The 23,463-nt window shown below is 40.0% G+C and overlaps 2 protein-coding genes across 6 annotated transcripts in view; one reads left to right on the top strand and one right to left on the bottom strand.

Moving 5' to 3' along the window:
* MIX23 (mitochondrial matrix import factor 23) overlaps positions 1 to 23,463 on the bottom strand; it is a 304,832-nt gene that overhangs the window by 11,750 nt on the left and 269,619 nt on the right. For 3 of the 4 annotated variants that reach the window (XM_050781867.1, XM_050781868.1, XM_050781869.1), the window contains exons 2-3: positions 12,250 to 12,307; positions 558 to 683 (exon numbers count right to left, since the gene is read on the bottom strand). In XM_050781867.1, coding sequence (XP_050637824.1) covers positions 558 to 683; positions 12,250 to 12,300 — 177 coding nt within the window. In that variant the 5' untranslated portion in view covers positions 12,301 to 12,307. Of the gene's footprint in view, positions 1 to 557; positions 684 to 12,223; positions 12,308 to 23,463 lie in introns of those variants that run through there. The other variant, XM_050781870.1, reaches the window with a different exon arrangement.
* FAM162A (family with sequence similarity 162 member A) overlaps positions 1 to 23,463 on the top strand; it is a 569,879-nt gene that overhangs the window by 530,596 nt on the left and 15,820 nt on the right. Inside the window, exon 2 of one of the 2 annotated variants that reach the window (XM_050781865.1) lies at positions 13,230 to 13,369. In XM_050781865.1, the coding sequence (XP_050637822.1) occupies positions 13,336 to 13,369 (34 nt within the window). In that variant the 5' untranslated portion in view covers positions 13,230 to 13,335. Of the gene's footprint in view, positions 1 to 13,229; positions 13,396 to 23,463 lie in introns of those variants that run through there. The other variant, XM_050781866.1, reaches the window with a different exon arrangement.

The raw sequence follows: 23,463 nt of genomic DNA, 5'->3' as shown, positions 1-23,463 counted from the left end.
AGATTAAAAAAGAGAAATAAAGGGGGGGCAATGAAAAAAATATACTTGAGAAACCAAAGCCTCAGGAAAGGACAATTGATCCATTGGTTTTCCTTCTCTCCCAGTTGCCAAATGCTTCTCTTCCCCTTCCTGAGGAGTGAGAAAAAGAAGATTTAAAGGTGTGAAGGGTTTTAATTCTTCTTTATACCAGTTGTCTGGCTTTTTAGGACTGATGTACTCACAGTCCTTGCTCTTGTTACTGTCTTACTTCACTGTTTCACTCTCCTCTTTCATTCCTTTGTACATAAGGTCTCCGTGAGGTAAAGGCTGCAAAACAACTGCTCCCATTCTTTAGAACCATTTCTTCTCAGGTTTGGTAAGATTTCACAAGCATAAGGTCACACATTTTCTTGAATGTGTAGTAACCAGATCAAAACTTATATACACCATCAGGTATAGGCAAAGAAACCTGAAGATGTCATTCCTTTAGTCCCAGCTGAGTTACAAGATAACTGATTTCTTATTCAGTCTGCAAAGAAAGACATGAAAGAAGCAAAAGACTCAAAAAATACACTTACAGACTCATAAAGTTGTTTACAGGTTTGGCTGGCATCAATTTTCCCTGCAAAGGAAGCTGTTGGAACCGTAGTGTTTAATTCATGTACTATTCTGTCATCAATTGTCCTCATCACCTTGAGTAATTCCTATATGTATTTAAAATAAAAGAATATAATCCGAATGGAAAGTTAGTGATAAAAAATGAGTATTTAAGTAAAAAATAAAGCTCTTGGATATTTTACAATCCTTTAAGTCAGGAGTGAGGAAACCAAGCCAAATACAGTGTAACCATAAGAAAATGTTCAAGGATGATAGGTAGGTTAAGTAATGGTAATTTTAACAGTGGGCACCAACTCTGCCTCCTTGGCTCAAATGTGACTGTCTTAAGAGTTAAGACTGTTTTACTCACGTTGAAATCCCGTTTGCTGGCATGGTGTTTAGCAAACAGTGTATGCTCCTTCCATCTCCAGCATACAGCCAATAAAGTATACTACTAGTTTTTACTTTTTCTTGGTAACCCTAGCTCATATGTTCCAAGGATCCCTCTTCCCTCAGAAAGCCTCCAATTCTCAAAAAAAAAAAAAAAAAAAAAAAAAAAAAAACCTAACAGAAAAATAATATCAAAAGGGCAGGGAACTTAAAAAGACTGGTACTAACTACCCATATAGCATAGCCCTCCTACCCACATGTGATCAGTGTACTTCTTTTCACTTGTCACTAGAGAAAGGCTGGACATCAGCTACATCTCGTCTTCAGTTAAACTCTGGGAGAAGTTTCTGGCAGTATATCTTTCTCTTTCTTTTTTGTTTCTCAGATTTACAAAATATCCAAACAAGAACAACAACAACAACAAAAAACCCCAGTCACTTACAAAGCATCAAGAAAATGGCTAGGCACGGTGGCTCACACCTGTAATCCCAACACTTTAGGAGGCTGAGGCAAGAATATAGCTTGAACCCAGAAATTCGAGACCAGCCTGAATGACAGACATAGTGAGACTCTGTCTCTACAAAAAAAAATTTTTTTAATTAGCCGGGCATGGTGACTCATGCCTACAATCCTAGCTACCTGGGAGGCTAAGGCAGGAAGATCACTGAGCCCAGGAGTTCAAGGCTGCAGTGAGCTATGATCACACCACTGTACTCCTGCCTGGGCGACAGTGAGATCCTGTCTCTTAAAAAAAGAAAGAACGAAAGAAAATAAAACAGAATTATATAATACTAGGAATACACTTATTATTGAAAACATCCAAGTTAACATTCAATATTAATATATACTAAAAGCAACGTTTGATTCTTTCTCCCTCAATATACTATCCTACTTCTTACCTTTGCCAAACTTAAATCCATGACTGAAACCAATTCCTTTATTTCCTCATCCATTTGTTAAAATAAAAATTCTTATTATGATTAAATTATTACTTTCATTTTAGAAAAGTTAGAAAAACACTTTAAATAAAAATCATCTATAGTTAACCATTATCAACACTTTAATATGTTCCTTTGGTCTTTTTTCTACACACACCTATTAATGTTTTTATAAAACTGAGGTACTATGTAACATTTTAAAATCTGGCTTTATGACATTATATTATGAGCACTCTGTTCTTGTTGCTAGAAACGTCTTGATTTTTTTTTCTTTTTTTTTTTTTTGGGACGGGGTCTCACTCTGTTGCTTAGGCTGGAGTGCAGTGGCATGATATTGGCTCACTGCAGACTTTGCCTCCTGGGCTCAGGTGATCCTCCCACCTCAGCCCCTCAAATAGCTGTGACCATAGGCATGTGCAACTACACCCAGCTGATGTTTTTGTATATTTTTGTAGAGAGAGGGTTTTGCCACATTGCCCAGGCTGATCTCGAACTCCTGGACTCAAGCAATCAGCCTGCCTCAGTCTCCCAAAGTGCTGGGATTACAGGCAAGAGCCACTACACCCAGCCCTGAAGATATTTTAAATAGTTGCATAAGTATTCTATCCTGTTCAAGCACTACAACTCATTTGGTTACTTTCTCTTTAACGAACCATTTAGGTAGTTTCCAATTACAAACCACTTAGTCCATTCAATCTAAGTCTGTAGTCTAGATTCTGTTCTATCATTCCATTAATTTTTTAATTAGTGAATTTAATGGCCTTTTCTATACCTCAATCTAGAAGTGAAACAGCTTCCAGAAGGCTCATAATTCAGACTAATAAAACACTGGCAAATATCAGGTCTAAAACCAAGTTCATTATCTTCTCGTCCTGTATCTTTCTATTTTTTAAACAGTATTCTCTGTAAACTGGAATTCTTAAGGGATAATCTCAACATATTCACTGGGCAACCACCATACATAGTGGAGGATATATGTATTGTGCTTAAGTGGCAAATTCCAAACAAATGATGGTAGTACTATTTGGGGAGTCCAAAAAAAAAAAAAAAAGGTAAGTAGAAGACAGGGACCCACCTTGCCACTTTACCTCCTATGACTGGCCTATTAAAAAAAAAAAAATGTCTCCTTTAAACTCTCCTTCAAAACCTTCCTTTTCACTTGCTAAACTGAACTGATCTTCTGAGGCCAAGGGTTAAGCTGTGCCTTTTGGATAGAGGTTTTCTTGGTTATGAAAGCCCTCAGCAATATTTGTCTTTAAATAATGCAGCGGTAAGAGAGAGTACCACAGAGTTCATTCATTTATTAACTCATTCTTCATTCAAAATATAATTACAGTCATTCCTTAGTATCCATGGGGGTTTGGTTCCAGGTCCTCCTATGGTTACCAAAATCCAAGGATGCTCAAGTCCCTGATATAAAATGGCAAAATATTTGTATAAAACCTATCCACATCCTTCCATATACTTTAAATAAACTCTAGATTACTTATATCTAATACAATATAAATGCTATGTAAATAGGTGTTAGTTATACTGTAGTGTGTAGGGTATAATAATAAGAAAAAGTCTGTACATGTTCAGTATGGATGCAACCTTTTTTTCCGACTATTTTCCATCCACGATTGATTCAATCCATGGATGTAAAACCCATAGATATGGGAGGGCCAATTGTCCTATGTCTAGTAATGGTCAGGCACTATTCAAAACATCAAGGCCACAGTAATGAATAAAAGAGGTCCTTGCTCTTATACAGCAAAATTCCTGAAGGGGGAGATAGAAATTAAACAAGTATCCTATAAACAAGATAATCTCCGGTACTAAAAAGTACTATGAAAAAGAAAACAAACTAAGGTAACGAGATGAAGAGTGACTGAGTGGTGCTTGGGGGCTACTTTAGATAGAGAGATCAAAAAAGGCTTTTCTGAGGATGTAGCATTTAAGCTGAAACCTAAATGACGTGATTGAACCAACTATAGGAACATTTGGGCTGGGGGTGGTGGCTCATGCCTGTAATCCCAACAATTTGAGAGGCTGAGGCAAAGTAGGAGGATTGCTTGAGCTCAGGAGGTTGAGGCAGTGGTGAGCCATGATTGCACCACTGCACTTCAGCCTGGGCAAACACACAAAAAAACTAAGGAGAGGTAGTTGGATATATTTTGAAGACAGATATATCCAACTGTTGGGTATATTTTGAAGACAGAGCTAACAGAAATTGCTGAATTGGTGGTCAGGGACGAGAAAAGAAAATAGGATGACTTTCAAGCTTGAGGCCTAAGCAACTAAATGTATGGAAATGCCATTAACTTATGGTGATGGGAGACTGGGGAAGGAAGAGACTTGGAAAGAGTGGGAACATCAAGAATTGTATTCTAACTCAGGCTGCCTGATGATTACTGTTCATTGTTTATATGTGGTAATGGTATGGTGTTAGAAAGTCATAATCTCTTGGAGATAAAGTCAGAAATTTTACAGAAAAAATGGTATGGTATTTGGGATGACCTCAAAATAATCAGATTAGGGTGGGGTAAGTAGTAGTAGTGAACAGATGAAACAAGAGTGGCCATGAATTGGTTGTTGAAGTTGGGGAATGGGTACATGAGTGTTTGTGGTACAGCCTCTCCTTCTGTGTTATGTTTAAAATTTTGTAGAATAAAACTTTTTTTTTTTAAGTTCTGTTGTGGCAACAGATATTGGCGTGCATGCGGAGAAAAGGGAATGCTTATACACTATTGATGGAAATGTAAATTAGTACAACCTCTATGGAATACGTGGAGATTTCTCAGAGAACCAACAACAGAACTACCATTTCACCCAGCAGTCCCACTACTGGGTACTTACCCAAAGGAAAAGAAATCATTATATAAAAAAAGACACCTAGAGGCTGGGTACGGTGGCTCATGCCTGTAATCCCAGCACTTTGGGGAGGCCGAGGCAGGTGGATCACGAGGTCAGGAGTTCGAGATCAGTCTGACCAACATGGTGAAACTCCGTCTCTACTAAAAATACAAAAATTAGATGGGTATGGTGGTGCGCACCTGTAATCCCAGCTACTCGGGAGGCTGAGGCAGGAGAATCTCTTGAACAAGGGAGGTGGAGTTGCAGTGAGCCGAGATTGTGCCACTGCATTCTAGCCTGGGCAACAGAGTGAGACTCCATCTCAAACAAAAACAAAAAAAGACACTTGTACTCATATGTTGATTACAGCACTATTCACAGCAGCAAGCTAACTGTCCATCAACAGTTGACTGGATAAAGAAAATGTAGTGTATGTATACACACATATATATGGAATACCATGCAGCCACAGAAAAGAATGAAATCATCCAGGCGTGGTGGCTCACGCCTGTAATCTAGCACTTTGGGAGGCCGAGGCAAGTGGATCACCTGGGGTCAGGAGTTCGAGACCAGCTTGGACAACATGGTGAAACTCTGTCTTTACTAAAAATACAAAAAATTAGCTGGGTGTGGTTGTGGGTGCCTGTAATCCCAACTACTTGGGAGGCTGAGGCAGGAGAATAGCTTGAACCCGGGAGGCAGAGGTTGCAGTGAGCCAGATCGTGCAGCCTGGGCAACAGGAACGAAAGTCTGTCTCCAAAAAAAAAGAAGAAGAAAAAGAATGAAATCATGTCCTTTGCAGCAACATGGATGGAACTGGAGGCCATTAAGTGAAATAACTCAAAACAGAAAATCAAATACCAAATGTGCTTGTTTATAAGTGGTAGCTAAACAATGGTGCATATACACATAAAGATGGAAAGAATAGACATTGGGGACTCCAAAGGATAAGGGGAAGGAGGAAGGTGAGGGTTGAAAAACTACCTGTTGGGTACAATGTTCACAATTTGTGTGATGGGTAAATTAGAAGGCTATGAGTGCCAGGTGCAGTGGCTCATGCCTGTAGTCTCAGCTGCTTGGGAGGCTAAGGCAGGAGAATTGCTTGAACCCAGCAGGCAGAGGTTGTAGTGGGCCGAGATTGCGCCACTGTACTCCAGCCTGGGTGACAAAGTGAGACTCCATCTCAAAAAAGAAACCCGTATATGTACCCCTAAATCTAAAATTTTAAAAATTAAAAAAACAACAAAAAACAAAGCTTTGTTTTGGACTTGTTACGTTTGATGCCTATTAGATATCTGAGTAGAAGAGTGGAATAGAAAGTAGAATATGCCAGTCTGACACTGATCAGGGGTGGAGTTATACCAATAAACTGATGTTCTTTAAAGTCATGAAACTAGAAGAGATCACTGAAGGAGACTGTACAGAGCGAAGGGGGCCAATGAATTAAGGAATTCTAGCATCTACAAGTAGAGGAAAAATTCTGTGATGTCACCGAAGTCAGAAGAAAGGTTTAAAGGAGGGAATGGTCATTTGTGTTGAATGTTACTAACTCAAGAATTATATGGGGCCGGGTGCGGTGGCTCACATGTGTAATCCCAGCTCTTTGGGAGGCTGAGGCAGGAGGACTGCTTGTGGCTAGGAGTTCAAGACCAGCCTGAGCAACAAAGTAAGACTCTTGTCTCCACAAAAGTAAAAAATTTAGCCAAGTATGGTGGCATGTGCCTGCAGTCCTAGCTACTTGGGATGCCAGGGCAGAAGGATCACTTGAGCCCAGGAGTTCAAGGTTACAGTGAGCTATGATGTGCCGCTGCCCTCCAGCCTTGGTGACTATGCCTCAAAAAAAAAAATTGTAATGAATAAACAAATGATTCTATGAACAGAAATTAAACTTTTAAACTTGGGAGGATGGAAATCATGGGTGACCTTAAAGAGAGCCATTTAAACAGAGTGTTTAATGGACAGAAAAGGCAATGTGGCTTAAGTACAGAGAGAAAGATAAAACATGGTGTAACATGAGGTCCATTATTAGAGGTCATATGATAGGATTTTAGTCTTTTCTGAGACCCACAGGGAACCAAACATGTATTTTTTGTCATGATTAAGGTTACACGATCAGATCTGTGTAACTAAATGTTCTAAAATGACTGCTTAGGTTAAAGTGTGGAACATGGACTGGAGAGGAACTACAGTAGATGTCAAAAGCTCAGTTAGACACTGCAGCAATCCAGGTGAGATTACGTCGTTTGACATTTCCTGGGATTTTTATTGACTCTGAACTTTAACCAATTTTAAGTTTGAACACTGGCTATACCTTAATCACTTTAGCCCGATTCATCTCCAATAAAACAATTTGGACATACTACTAAGTTTTTCACATAGCAATGGGAATCTATCCACATTAACTAGGTAATGAGTCCATCAATTTTATTGTCTTACCAATGGAACCTACAAATATGGATTATCAAATAGTCATGTATTGCTTAATAACAGGGAAACATTCTGAGAAACGTGTCATTGGGTGATTCTGTTGTGTGAGAATCATAGCATGTACTTACACAAACCTAGATGGTATTACAGCTTACTACACACTTAGGCTATATAGTATAGATGACTGCTTTTAGGCTACAAACCTATACACCAGGTTACTGTACTGAATACTGTGAGCAACTGTAACACAGTGATACTTGTATATCTAAATATATCTACACATGGAAAAGGTACAGTAAAAATATGGTGTTATAATCTCATGGGAACACATCTGTATATGCAGTTGGTCACTGACTGAAACGTCATTAGGTGGAGCATGACTGTATATCAATTTTTCTGTGTGTACCAGAGAATTATCAATATATGATCTAGAGCTTGGCTTTCAACTTGGCAGACACTAGCCACATGAGATTATGTAAATTAAAATTAAATGCAATTTAAAATTTAGTTCCTTAATTGCAGTAGTCACATTTCAAGTGTTCGAGAGCCACCTGTTACTAGTGGCCACCATATGGAGACAGCATAAATGTAGAACATTTCCACCATCACAGAAAGTCCTATTGGACAGTGCTGTATTCTAGAAAATATAATGACAATCCCTAAACTGATAACGTACTTGTTCAGGAATTGCTGAAAACTGTATGCCATTCTTTTTTTTTTTTTTTTTTTTTTTTGAGACAGAGTCTTGCTCTGTCGTCCAGGCTGGGGTGCAGTGGCCGGATCTCAGCTCACTGCAAGCTCCGCCTCCCGGGTTTAGACCATTCTCCTGCCTCAGCCTCCCGAGTAGCTGGGACTACAGGCGCCCGCCACCTCGCCCGGCTAGTTTTTTGTATTTTTTAGTAGAGACGGGGTTTCACCGTGTTAGCCAGGATGGTCTCGATCTCCTGACCTCGTGATCCGCCCGTCTCGGCCTCCCAAAGTGCTGGGATTACAGGCTTGAGCCACCGCGCCCGGCCTGTATGCCATTCTTAAACGTCACAGAAGAGATACCAGAAAAGCTAAAGAGAAAGAAAAAAAGGGAGGTAAAATGATTGGGGAAGGAAACATTGTAGCAAAATAAAGTGTGGGTGATAAAGTAGTAGATGCATGCCATTTATTCAATCATTTGAGTTATGAAAAGAGGGAGATTAGAATTTTATTTATAGGAACCTGTTGAGAACAGCGAATGTGTGGTCCAACATAGTGGGCCCTCAGTGTTTTTGTGGTGTAATGAGACAGGAAGTGATTTCTTTCAAAATTGAAAAGGCAGAAGGAAAAGAACTGTAAACCATCTTACCAGGCTCACATTTCTTCACAGGGAAAAAAGTGTCAAAGCTCTTAAGGCAACTCCAAAAGGTTCTAGGCAAAAGTTCGCGCTGCCCTCACAGATTATGAGCAAACGAAGGTGAATGCAGGCACAAAAATGCTGCATTTTTGGATCACTTTGGATCAACCATAAGGAATTACTGACTACCTACCTGAGGCCTAGCCCCAATGGCATACACTCCTGTCCACACAAATTCACCAAGAAAATATACAGAAGACACCCCTGAACAGAACAGACATCATACACAATAAACTGCAACACCTGTCCACAGAAATAACACAAAAACACACACAGTTCAATGGTTCTCTGAAAGCCGCATCTTGTGTAGAACCCTCATGAGCTTCTCAACGTTAAATCATAGCCAAAGATAACTTTATAAATTCTGTAGTACCCCCAGCTTCTTCTTCCATCTTCCTCAAAACAAGAGATCTGATTTATCATGAATCTCTCATTGTAGGCTGACTCTGAAATTATACAGGCATTTTTCTTGGAATGCATTTTATGCCTTCTCTCTAATTGGTAGGGTAAAGATCTCATCCTCTTGGAAGGCAATTTAGGTATTGAAGCAGTGCCTATATTTAGTAGTGGGCAGGAGTAGAGAAAACTTTCTATTGCCTCTACAATTATACTATAGTCTATTCCTAAGATTCATTCTCAGGTAAAGTTATTTTATAATTCTACATATTTTTCAGGGTACATACGGGTGAGGAGTAGGAAAGTGGTCATTGTATAACTAAAATACAGTGTACTCCAAAGAATGACATGGAACTCCCTTAATCTTTCCTCTCCTCTCCCTTTGACTGACAGTACCCAGAAGTAACGTCATTGGTACTTGACATCAAGGTCCCTTTTACATGATGCTCTTTTCAGACAGATCTGGTTCCTCAAACTCTATTTTTACAACAAAGCTCCCACAGTGCTTCCCCCAAACCAGAAACACTGCCAGAGTCCTCTAACACCTAACATCCCCAAGGACAGGAATAGAAAGCAGCCCCATAAGTATAAAAGGAACCATCATTGATGCTAGAAAATAATATATTTAGTATGTGCCTAATTACAATGTGATTCAAAATCAATTATGTCAATGAATGTTCCTAATAGAAATACTAATATTTAAACAAGCATGTTGAAGTGCTGGGGGGTGGGTAGGAAGAAAGAGACATGTATGAGGACAATGGCAAGAGACATGACAAGAGGCACTTTGGGATTGGATTTTAAAAGGTCTTATATGCCATGTTAAGATGGCACATAAGATGTTTAGATCTAGTCATATGAACCTAAAACTTAAAAACATAGCTTAGATTATAAAATTCAGAATATAATAGCATATGCCACAGTATTATGGAGATTAGATTGAAGGGGGAATACAGTAGAGAAAAAACTGCCAGAAGATAATAAGGCCTGTTGCAAAGCTAGTTCCAAAAATGACAGGGGCCTAAACAAAGCCACAGGCAGTAGTGATGAATCTTCCTAAGGCACCTCTTTGATCATCTCACCCCTTTGCCCAAAAAGGACTCCCTAACTGACACTTGACACACAAGGTCTTCCACAAATCTGGTTGCAATCTTGTGTAACCCCAATGTGACCCTGTGTAAATAATGTGTTCTAGCAATACTGATTTTCTATTTCCCTTAAATACATAAAACTCTTTTTGTCTATTATCCTATTGCCTCTGCCTAGAATACCCCTAGTCCCTGCCTGCCTAAGGCCCAACTCAACTATATCTCTTGATTTGTTTCTCTCTAAATTCTTTTAGCATTTTATTCTTTTTTTTCCCAATATTTTCCACATTTTACAGCCCTACTTAGATTACATTCCTTGTTTTATACTCCATCTACTGGGTTTTCGCAAGTGCCAGGAGGCTAGTAGGTATCTGTCATGGGTTGAATTGTGTGTCCCCAAAATTCATGAATCCCTAATCCCCAACATGACTGTATCTGGTGATAGGGCCTTGAGGTATGTGATAAAGGTTAAATAGAGGTCATAAGGGTGGGGCCCTAATCCAACAGAACTGATGTCCCTATAAGAAGAGGAAGAGATAGGCTGGGCGCCATGGCTCACGCCTGTAATCCCAGCATTTTGGGAGGCCAAGGGGGATGTGGATCACCTGAGGTCTGGAGTTTGAGACCAGCCTGGTCAACATGGTGAAACCCCGTCTCTACTAAAAATACAAAAATTAACTGGGCGTGGTGAGGGGCATCTGTAATCCCAGCTATGGAGGTGGAGGTTGGAGTGAGCCAAGATCGTGCCACTGCACTCCAGCCTGGGGCACACAGTGAGACTGTCTCAAAAAAAAAAAAGAAGAGGAAGAGATACCAGAGATCCTTCTCCTTCCATGTGCAGGCACAGAGAAGAGATAGTGACATAGAGAAGACATGGTGAGAAAGCAGCCATTTACAAGCCAGGAAGAGAGGCCTTACTATAACTAATTGTGATGGCACTTTTCCCCCCTTAAATCAAACTGTGTAGCCTAGAAACTGATGGCAGCTTAATCTTGGACTTCTAGTCTCCAGAACTGTGAAAAAATAAATCTCTACTGTTTAAGCCACCTAGTTTGTGGTATTTTATGGCAGCCCTAGCAGACTAATACAGTATCCAATAAATTCTTGAATGCGTGCTAAAATGGGATTCTAGGCACTCGATTTTAAACACTCTTTTCTGGATTTTATTTCAATTTGGAAATAGGATATTTTCCAGATGTACTAAATCTAATTTTTGTAATGAAAATATAAGAATTGCAAAAATTTAAAACACTTTAGGCCGGGCGTGGTGCCTCATGCCGGTAATCCCAACACTTTGGGAGGATGAGGCAGGAACATTATTTGGTGAGACACTGTCTTACAAAATTTCTTTTAAAAAATTACCCGGGCGTGGTGACACGTGCCTGTAGTCCTTGCTACAGGGAGGCTGAGGCAGTATTCAAGAATACCACTACCTTCAAACCGTTCAAAGTACAAAGCTTACTACAGATAGGTCAATTTTTCAGTATCTTGGGTTAGTTAATACAATACATACTTAAGATCATGATTTTGGAATTCAACTTTGTAACTAAACAGAAGCACACTTATGACTGAATTGGAACAGATAACTTTAATGGCAACTTGGTCAAAACCAGATCCCTATTCTTTAATTCACGGGTTAATAATTAGCCCTAGATCTCTGATATTTGAACATAAAAAGGTAGAACCTTTAAATATAACATCTTTTCTAATGGGCAATGACACTAGAGCAGGTACTAGAATTAATCCTCCCTCCAAGCTTCCATACGTTCTGTCCCACAAAAATAGTAAATTGTACCAAGTGTTTGTTTTATCAACTAAATAACTCTACTTCACTTTTTTCTCTCCCACAAAAACTCTACTTAGAAAAGTACGAGACGAATGGCAGAAGCTGGAAACTGAGTTCAGGGAACTGCTACAAGATTGTTACAATTCTTATCCACGGATCCCGAGCTTTACCACCGCGGATTACCCAGAGCTTCCCACTCAAGGCCTGTGAGCCGCGGAGAGAACTATGATCCCCCTCCTCCCTCCTCCTACAGAGCAGCCTTGCTCCCTAAGGCCAAACCCATGCCCCCCATGACCTCCAATGGCTCTACAAAAGAGCTTTGAATTGCCCGCTTTTTCCAAAGCTGGTTCATACTCCCTCGCAAAGCAGGGAATAGGGTCTGGGGACAAAAGGAGGGACATGCCTGCCACATGAGGAAAACCCCATCACCTGGAACTCGGCGAACTCCTCACAGTTCACACCGCCACTGGGCGCCGCCATATTGGACAAACACGAGGACCCCGCTGCAGGCCAATCACCGCGGAGCAAAGGTGACCGCGGAGCCGCCTGACAAAAAATATAGCATGAGGGGAATCCTTAGGAAAGCTGAGTGCAAGACTTGACTTCTACGTGGTCCGCATCCACCTCGAAACCTGTCACCCTGCTGTCCTAACCCCTTTAACATGCCCTCCTGGAACTGGGCCAGATGCATGGATCAAAGATTGTCAGAACTTGAAGGGGCTGTTTACTCCAATCTCATCTTCACAAAAGGGAAACAATTTCCTTGTCGTTCCCCTACCAGGTAGTTGAAAGAAATCTAGGCAAGTGAGGCCTAATACCTCTCACTCCAGTGCCTATCTTCCTCCCTCGACCCTGGAGCAGAGGGGTCTTTGTTCAGAATTTGGGACCACTAAGAAACGTCAAAGAAAAAACGGCATTTCTGGCACAGTGGGTGGGTATGAGTAAGGTGTTTAGGATGGAGATGATCAAATGTTTTTAGAAAATAGGTAAATAGAAAACAAATTGAAAACATACACGTTAATTTCTCAGATTTGCCTGAGGGATGCTCCAAAGCCAAAAGGTCACTGAGCACTGAGTCTAATTACGTGTTTTCTGATAAAAGCGTATGTTCATTGAAAACACTGGAAGAGCGGCATACTGGAATACTGGTTTATCTGGTGTATTTCGGGCGTTTACAGCTCACGAAAGTTGCACTTTTCCCTTCTATTTCACACAGGTCCTTCCATGGATGCATATCCGCTAGGGCAAGAACCCACGGCGCCACACTCCACAAGACCATTTCCAAAACTGGCTCGGAACGCGGCGCCAGGGGCACTAGGCTGGCGCCGCCGGTCTCCAGCGCGTCGCGCACGTCCTGCACGCCCCGCACTGGCGCATGCCGGTCCACAGCGTCGCGCACGCCCCACCCCCGGCGCCGCCTGCGTCCTTCCCTCTCCAACACTGGGTGACATTGAGCTCACTAGCGCCGCCGTCCCCGGCGAAGTTCTGCGCTGGTCGGCGGAGTAGTAGGTGGCCATGGGGACCCTCCGCGGTCTGCTCCTGGCAGCGGGTGAGACGCCGGTCGGGCTATGGGAGGTAGGGCAGCTGGCCCGGCCGCTGCGGGTGGGGGAATCCTGAAGCCTTCCTAGGCCCCAGAGTGGCTCCATTCCATGACGCACTTTCTCGGTTGCTCGGAATCCTGCCTCCTTAGTGTCAGTGTGGGAGAGAACTAGGTGAGCAGCTACTGATAGACATTGGAGACTGCCCGTGAGTTACCCTCATCTCCATCCACTCAGCTCCCACCAAATTAACTGCCCACGTGCCTACCCTTCTCCCCACCCCAGTCCTCAGACTCCCCTGAGCTCAGTCTGTGAAACACCTACTATCCCTAGACTTCCCTTTTACCCATTCATTCAGCTTTCCACCCTAACCACCCCTATCTGTTGCTCTACTTGAGTCTTCCCTCTTCCCTGCCCCTTCCTCTCTGGAGTTTATCCCAGAAAACCTCCAGTCTGAAGTTTCCCCACTCATTAAATGTCTGATTAGGCCAAGGATTTAGGTCTTACAGATTAATAATAATTATTTTCTTAAAATGGAGGATACATTACTTTTAAACACTTATACAATTAATTGATTCGAATTTCTTGGAGGAAAGTGTGTAATTGAAGGATCTGCAGTTTGTTTTGGTGGTAGACATTTGTGTGATGACTGTTTTGGACTTAGGTAATGAAAACTCTTGGGAGGACCAGCAGAGCCTTGGCATAGTAGGGGTTGAGAAATCAGAGGGCTTGCATTTTGCCTCTTTTCTAGGTACCAGAGATCTTTTGTTCAATGGCGCTACATTATTAAAAAGTTGTTAATTCAATTTTTAAAGGAAAAATAGCCCCAAACTTGGCTATTCAAATAATATAAATGTATATTGTAAATGTAAATGAAATAATGCAAAAAAAAAGTGAATGTTGCATAGTTTCACAAGTTTGGTATATAACCCTCCCCACCCCAAGGTTATCCTTTACACAGCTTATCTGATGTTCCAGTGGAGAATGGACTGGAAAACATGTCTCAAACTAAGGAGTATTATTATATTTGCTTCCTTTAAAAGCAAACACTTTCTCCACTAAAATGCTCAGTACTATGATTGATTTTATTGATTTTGTCAGTTTTGTTGAACTAATTCACCTAAAATATCTTCTGTACATCATATTAACCATTATAAAGCTTTTCAACAAGGCAAGTGAAAGGATCGTTGCTCTGTAAAAAAGTTAAAATGGACTGCAGGAAAAGAACTTTGACATCTTGGAACTAATACTGAGTGTATTGTAAGTAGTTCACCTTCTTGCTTTGATAGTATATTTATGCATCTTGAAAATTCCAAAGCCTCTCTGCAAACTTCTGATATGTGAAAACTTCACTATTGACCACTTAACCAAAGCAGAATTCCTTGAGTGGTTTAAGAACAAGTTATTTTACTTCAGATATAAAATGTTTAATAGCACACTAAGGATGTTATATGAGCAGCTCTCTCCATATGATCTTCCACGAATATCTGATGCTTTGTGAGCAACTCCAGAACAACCTACTGCCTTTCACCCACTTCCTAGCTAAACACTTTCATATACATTATTTTGTTGGATGGATTTCTCATAGCAGCCCTCTCAGGTGAGTCTTACTCCTCCCACACTTTATAAGTGAAGAAACATAGGTTAGAGATGACTTGTCCAGGATCACTTTGCCAGCAAATGTTAGAGCCAGGATAGGAGTCGGTACCCTCTAATTCTGGAATTTTTGTGCTTTTTGCTGTTGTTCAAACTGTTCATTCAGGGGCTGTGCGTGTATGAATTTGTCATGACTAATTGGGTCTCAATCTGAAATGAAAGAGTCATGAAATGCAGATTTAGTTCTGAAATGCAAGTACATCTTCATGTGCAAATGGCTTTTCAAGAAAGAAGACTGATTTAATAAGCAGCCTTAGCCAAAGGAATGATAGATCAAATAGAAATGTAGGCCCAGTGTGGTGGCTCATGCCTGCCATCCCAGCACTTGGGGAGGCTGATACCGGAGGATTGCTTGAGACCAGGAGTTTGAGACCAACCTGGCTAACTTAGCAAGAGCCTGTCTCTCCGAAAAGCTTTTACAAATCAGCTGGGCATGGTGGCTCAAATCCGTGGTCTCAGCTACTCAGGAAGCTGAGGCAAGAAGATCACTTGAGCCCAGAAGTTTGAGGCTGCATTGGGCTATAATACAGTCATGCTACCACACTCCAGTCTGGGCAACAGAGTGAGACCCTGTCTCTGGGGAAAAAAAAAAAAAAAAGCATAATCTAGGCGTCCCTTATTTATCCAGAATATTTGGAATAAGATTCTCTACATAAGTGAAATTTCAGATGATCAAAACTTAACCTTATAAATGACGGACCTTTACTTTTGTTTCTGTTGGCAATCTTTGGTATACTCCCTTAGCAAACAATATAGCAAACATAATATAGGCTTTTATGAGCTCGAATTTGTTATTTTGTAGATGTAGTTGTAAATACAGATCAGGGTTGTTAAGTTGTGGTACTGGACACTTCCATGTTTGAGAGGTCCTGTGAACTTCTCAAATTTTTATGATTGTGTACCATTTTTGAGAGAGAGGGTCCATAACTTGTATCTGCTACTCAGAGCAGTTCATGCTCTTTAAGTTAAAAAGCACTGATACAGATGATTAGGAACTAAATGGCCATTTACCCACACTATGCTGGGTTTCATGAGGGTAAACACTAGATCTGTTTTGTTTTTACTCAATCCTTACCACTTATTGGTGTTCAGCTCATAGTAGACAGGCAATGCATATTTTTTGGACGAAGGACGCTAGGACATATCTTGGAACATGCTGCAAATATAAGGTGAGTTTTCACACCTCTTTTCTCCTGAAAGAATAAAATAGATATAACTTTTAGGATATTGTATCTTTCTACAGAATGATTATTCGTTCAAAGGAATAGAATGACCTTACAAGAATGTTTCTTCTTGAAAGAAAGTTTTGCTGCCCTAAACTCTGTTGACTGGTCAGATTTGAAAATGAATTTATTATCATCATTATTGTTACCAATGTAATGGACTATGGGCTGCCTTCCTTTTAGTTTAACTGACATTTCAGAGCATTCGAGTAGAGAGATATCTTAGAATTCAGGTAATCTAGTCCTCTAATTTTTACAGATGAGGAAACTTAAGGGCCAAGAAGGGAATCGGCTTGCTAAGGATCACACAGGTACAGACCTGGGACATAGCCAATATCCCCTGGCTCCCATTCTGATTTTATTTCTATCACATTCTGCTACCTTATTGTTCTGTTTGTTCTTGCTAACCAACCTTAAATGAGAACATACCCATTTTAACTACCCCCACCTTTGGCTTTGCTCATTGCTCCTCTCCAGGTCTTACCAAGTATTTATTGAGTACACAATGAATGCCTTGTATGTATATTGTGAAGGCTCTAAAATGAATGGACTGCACCACTCCTATGGCTGATTTATTGCAGTGAACAAACAAACATATAATACACCAGAAAAACCTATACAAAACAGTATATATATAAAGCTTTAGATTACAGACCAGATTATAAGTGCTGCTGTGGTGTCCTGGAGCCACTGACTTTGTGCAAGTCTCTTCCCAATTTCATATTCGGTGATGTTACATTAGTAGCTTAAGATCTGCTATGGTAAGGGTTATTGGCAAACACTACAAATCAGGACTTGTCTCCACTGGCCCCCTCCAGTATACCATCGGCTTCAAGAATTCTGAGATTCTTGAAGGCTCCATTGAAACAAAGGGGTTTGAGAGTGATGTGAGCACATGTAGGGGCGGTAATGAGTCTGAAAAAGGCTACGAGAGGAAAGATTACCTTGGATTTTGATCAGGAGGTAATAGGAGATAAAGTGTGGTGTTTGGAGAAGTTTGAACCAAATGAATTTGAACCAAAAAAACCTTTTAGCAGGAGAAGTAATACAAGAAACATTTCTGGAAAATTAACACAGTAACTATATACTAGTTAAACTGCTGCTGCCTATGAAGATGTTACAGTAACTGATGTGTGAGGTGATGATGGAAATAACAAAGGAATATATTCAGGAAGTGTCTTGAAGAAAGGATGAGTTTGGAGATACTGAGTAAGGAAGGACTTAAAGACAAGTTTTTTAATGTTGAGGACTACGGAAGTATTGCCTCATTGTCAGAAATAAGAAAGTTGGAAAAATAATCAGAAATGCCATCAAAGATTTGTGTTAGTTTGGCAGAGAAGATAGCACATTATTGAGTAGGTTTAGGTGGCATTGAGTTATAGGTGGTGAGAGGTTGAAGACCTGAGGGCAAAGGAAGAGTAAAGTTATGGAGATAAAGATATGGGAGCAATTAGTCTGGAGTGGATTTTTAAAACAGAATGGATGAGTCCTTTTAGCACAGAATAGAAACAAGGACTAAGCCTTGGAGGTGTGGCATAGGAACTGGGAAAGACGACGTTAAAGAAGATAGGTCATAGAGGTTGGAGATGAAGTGAGAGAATATGGTGGTACAATGTAAGAAGGCATTGAATCCTTATAGAAGGATGAGATCAGTAGAGTCATATGGCCACAAAAATGGCAAGAATAGAGTCAGAAGGGCTAATGATGAGAATCTAAAAAAATGTATTGGTATGACTAGAAAGAGGTTACTAATGTTGGTAGAGTAATTTTATTAAAATGATTGGAGAAGGAAACATTGTAGCAAAATAAAGTGTGGGTGGTGAAGTGAAGTAGTGGATACATGCCATTTATTCAATCATTTGAGCTATGAAAAAGAGAAATTAGAATTTTATTAATAGGACCTGGCCGGGCGCGGTGGCTCAAGCCTGTAATCACAGCACTTTGGGAGGCCGAGACGGGCGGATCATGAGGTCAGGAGATGGAGACCATCCTGGCTAACACGGTGAAACCCCGTCTCTACTAAAAAAAAATACAAAAAACTAGCCGAGTGAGGTGGCGGGCGCCTGTAGTCCCAGCTGCTCGGGAGGCTGAGGCAGGAGAATGGCGTGAACCAGGGAGGTGGAGCTTGCAGTGAGCAGAGATCACGCCACTGCACTCCAGCCTGGGCGATAGAGCGAGACTCCGTCTCAAAAAAAAAAAAAAAAAAAAACAGGACCTGTTGAGAACAAGTGAATGCTTTGTCCAACATAGTGGACCTTCAGTGTTATTGTAGGGTAATAAGACAGAATTTTCACTAACTACTAGTAGAAGTTACTGGAGAAGTAGTCAGCCTTTCTGGAAAGTAGGATAGATAGATAGATAGATAGATAGATAGATAGATAGATAGATAGATAGACAGACAGACAGACAGACAGACAGACAGATAGATACATAGATAGATAGGATAGAGATGTAGATGGAACCTTAAAGGGTTTCATACACTTTTACCCTTCACTTCCAGAATTAGATAGATAGATAGATAGATAGATAGATAGATAGATAGATAGATAGATAAGATAGAGATGTAGATGGAACCTTAAAGGGTTTCATACACTTTTACCCTTCACTTCCAGAATTTTGTTCTAAGAAAATAATTAGAAGTACCATCAAAGATGTATGTAGAGAACTGTTCATTGAAACATCACTTATAATAGTGAAAAATTGGAAACAAATCAAGTTGTAGGGAATTACTACATTCAGGTTATAGCTGTGTGTTGGGTGTTATACAGCTACTAAAATTATTAATATCTTGGAAAGTATTTGTGACATAGCAAGATACAGGATTATCTGATTATGAAAAATGTATATGTTGTATGTAAGTATAGGAAAGGTCTGAAAAGAAATATTAATGCACCAAGTTGTTATCCCTAAGTGGTGTTATTATGAGTGCTTTTATTTTTCTTCACATATTTTTTTAACCTGCAAATTTTCTTTAATGAGCAAGTGTTACTTTTATAATTTAAAGTTTATTTTACAAAAAGTTTTTTACATAATAACATGGTGTATAACAACTTGGTGGTACAAAGGTTTTTACATAGCGAGACCCCATCTCTACAAAACAGATTTTTTTAATTAGCCAGACATGGTGGCATCTGCCTATGGTCCCAACTACTACAGAAGATGATACAGGAGGATCGCTTGGGCCCAGGAGTTCAAAGTTACAGTGAGCTATGATCGCTCCACTGCACTTTACCCTGGGTGACAAAGTGAGACCTTGTCTCTAAAAAAAAAAAAAAAAAAAAAAAATTAGGTTTTTTAGTTTTGATTTTAAAAATGGGGAAAATAACATTTGGCAGGAAAAAGGCAGTGGAAAATAAGGATAAGTTTGGTACAACATCCCTCAGGAGAGGGATTACTTCTTAAGAATGAAGGAAGACTGGTATTTCTCCAAGCCTGCAGGGAAGGATGAGAAAACGGATATAGGGAGTCTGTTTCTGTCACAAAGCCCAGGTCAACAGCTAAGGCCTAGAGAGTTTCAGATAGCCACTCTGGGGAGTGGGTTGTAATATTGATCCTCTGATTCCCAGAGAGTTGTCATATCTCCAGTCACATCACCTATGGTTCTCTCCAAGAGGACCTTGAAAGATTCTGAGAAAGAAAAAGCATCCCTACCTTTCCTCACTGTCTATCATGGGGTTAGAAAGGATATTTATGGAAAGGAGGGGACTACCAGGAGAAAAGCTGGTATTTCAACCAGCCTCACCCTGGCTGACCACTATAGCCTCCAGCTAGCAATAATATTTCTGAGGCACTGGTTTTCAAATTATGGGTCCCCCATAGCAGAAGTGTCACCATTACCTGGGCAATTGTTATAACTGCACATTCTCAGGTTCTGTCCATACTTACTGTATCAGTGGGGTACAGTAATCTGTTTCACGGGTTCCCCAGCTGATTTTGATAGATAAAAAAGTTTGAGAACCTTTACTCTTAAGATTAGCCATTTGCCACCCAGAGCCTTAGAGACAGCTTTGAGGCTTCATCTTAACTTCCTGCTAGGACCCTGGAGACACAGAACTTGTCAGCCAGGGACAAGCTGCAAGTCCAGCCAGAGGGTTAAAGGGCTGTTTTTCTTTTGGTTTGTATGTTTTTAATCGTGATCCACCAAAGGATGGAAAATGTCTGGCTTGGGCATCTGGTCAATATATTCTGTCTCTTTGAGAGAAAACGAAGGTCTTAGTAATGATATTAAAGCTTGTTTATACTGTCATGTTGTTATAATTGCAAAATAAAAACCAAGACCACATCAAATACTTCAGACATTTTTTAGTGATAACTTTTCTACATTTTAAATTTTATTTTATTTTATTTTTGAGAGAAGGTCTGGCTCTATCACCCAGGCTGGAGTGCAGTGGCATGATCTCAGCTCTCTGCAAGCTCCGCCTCCAGGGCTCAAGCCATCCTCCTGCCTCAGCCTCCTGAGTAGCTGGGACCACAGGCGCATGCCACTGTGCCCAGCTCATTTTTGTATTTTTTGTAGAGATAGGGTTTCACTATATACTGATAAAATTTTTTAAAATATTTTTTGAGCAAGACCTTGTCTTTAAAAAAATATTTTTTACATTAGTCTATTCTAATATCTATAATAAGATAATATTCGTATGTTTTAATCAGCATTTATACTGTAGGGAGGTAAAAGTTATTAGCATACAATATGAAGTTGTAGTAAGAAAAAGTTGGGAGATATAGTCTGATCTAGGTGAACCTCTCATGTCTCCAAGTTCCTACCCCCCATGGCTACCTCAGGTACCTCTGACATCAAATTCTACTTGTCTTCCCATTATTCATTCTGTTCTGGCCATACTGGCCTCCTCTTTATGGGCTCTAGAATCTTTTAGGGTCTTTGCATTTATAATTCTTTCTGTTTGGAATATTCTTCCACCAGATAGCTGCATAGCTAGCCCTTGCTTCCCTTCAAGAGTGACATTCTCACAGAGGACTTCCTAACTACCCTATATAAAATTTCATACACAGCCCATTCCAAACACATACTTCATGTCCCCATTGTTTATTTTTTTTCTCTCTGGCACTGAGTATCTAACATATATATATATATATAAAACTTTTTCCCCAGTAGAATGCAAGTTCTATTGGCACAGATTTTTATCTTTTTTGTATATTTCCTAAAACAATGCCTGGCACATAGGAAGTACTTTGTTGAATGAATATCTCCAGCATACATTGATGTCACTGATAGTAAGTATACATGTTAGCATTTTTTGCTGTATTATTTCTCAAACTGAGCTAGCTGAGAGGCGGTTTGTCTTCTGTTCTCCTAAACTGCCTTTGTTCTAATTAGGAGAGATGGGGAGGGACAGCTGTCTTACAAAATAATTATTGATTCTTTTTCTGTTTAAAGAGCAGAGTCCTCCTAGCTTGCTGCCAGTTAACCTTGTTCCTTTTGTAAGTGCCTGCCAAAGGAGGAATGGGACAGCATTGTGTGAGATGGGGCCTTGTAGGTCACATTAAACCAGTGGTTCTCTGGGGAGATGAAAAAGTCCTGGAGATGGATAGTAGTAATTAGTTGCACAGCAGTGTAAATGTACTTAACGCCACTGAATTGAACACTTAAAAATAATTAAAATAGTAAATTTTATGTTACGTATGTTTAACCACATCTTAGGGGAGAGAAACTCCTAGGTTCTCAAAGTATAGTCCAGAACCAGCAGTAGCAGCATCACCTAGGAACTTGTTAGAAATGCGAATTCACAGCCTCCATTACAGAACTGTGGATGCAGAAACTGGAGGTAGGCAGCCTCATGATTTGTGTTTTAACAAGGCATTCCTCTGATTCACACTAAAACACTAAAGTTTGAGGTCACAAGATTTAATAATTGTGTCTTAATCCTCAGTGCTATTAAAAGCTGTTGAAGAGTTTCATAGACTTTTCCCATGGCCTCATAACTGCATAATTACCTTTATCAGAAATCCTAACTATATTTGGGTAAAATTGAAAAGTGTTCTAGAAGCATTTTATTGAAGTTAATGTTTTACATAATATTTTTTAAAAAATAAACTTAACACAGAGCCTGCTGTGTTTCAAGTGTCTTACCAGATGCTCCCATATTTGCTTTTCCATTTAACCCTCAAATCAGCTTTGGTACAAGAAACACTGCATTATCCACATTTTAAATGAGGAAACAAGCTAAAAGCAATTAATTTATCTCCTTTCCACTAGGTATTACAGATGATGTGCTTACCAGACCCAGGCAAAGCGTTCTGGGATTTATAGCCCTGAAAAAGGAAATAAATGAGGCCTTTTATGAAAAAGACCATGTGGCAGGTAACCACAGTTAGAGATTCCAACTTCAGATGTGTCAAGAGTAAGGACCTCTGAAAATCCATTTTTAACTAAAAGCAATGATAACACTGCCGGAAGTTGGCAGAAGCAACTTTTCCAGAACTCTGGAAAATTACCAGGCATTTGTAACAATCTGAGGAGCATTTATCAAAAAAAAAAAAAAAAAAAAAAGACTGAAATCGTGGTAGGACAGCAAGTCTTGTGGAGTTTTAACTTGCTTTATTCCTGTCTTCTCTCAGCTTCACAATAGCCTTGAAAACCAGCAGCCTCACAAGTCACAGTTGCTTTGAAAACCAGCAGTCTTGCAGGCACTGAAGAAGGTGGAATGGGTTTAGAGTTCTCCAAAACTTTCAGTTTGAGAATTGTTACTATTTGACTTGTCTGACAGTTCGCTGGAAACCCCATTCATAGGGCTTGTCTTTTTTCACCTGACTTGGAGTTTATTCACTGCAAACAGTGTTTTCCCTGGTGCATTTGTTGAAAATAATCAGCAGCACTTGTTTGACATAACATGGAGTGCGTAACAGCTGTATGCCAAAAATGACATAAACCAGATGAAATGGACACACTTATAGAAAGACAAAAATTACCAAAACTAAGTCAAGAAAAAATAAAAAATCTGAAAAGTCCTATAACAGGAGATTGAACTAGTGATTTTAAAACTTCCTGCAAAGAAAAAGTCCAGGCCCAGATGGCTTCAATTGTGCATTCTACCAAACATTTAAAGAAAAAGATAGAATTAATCTTTCACAAACTCTTCCAAAATACAAAAGAGGAGGGATCACTTCCCAATACATTGGATGAGGCCACATTATCCTCATACCAAACCCCCCCACACAAAAAAATCTCAAGAAAACTACAGACCCATATAGATCCCTTATGAATATTG

Source organism: Macaca thibetana, chromosome 2 (genome assembly GCF_024542745.1).
Source record: "Macaca thibetana thibetana isolate TM-01 chromosome 2, ASM2454274v1, whole genome shotgun sequence".
Taxonomy (NCBI): Eukaryota; Metazoa; Chordata; class Mammalia; order Primates; family Cercopithecidae; genus Macaca; species Macaca thibetana.
This window is presented reverse-complemented; position numbering and strand designations above follow the sequence as displayed.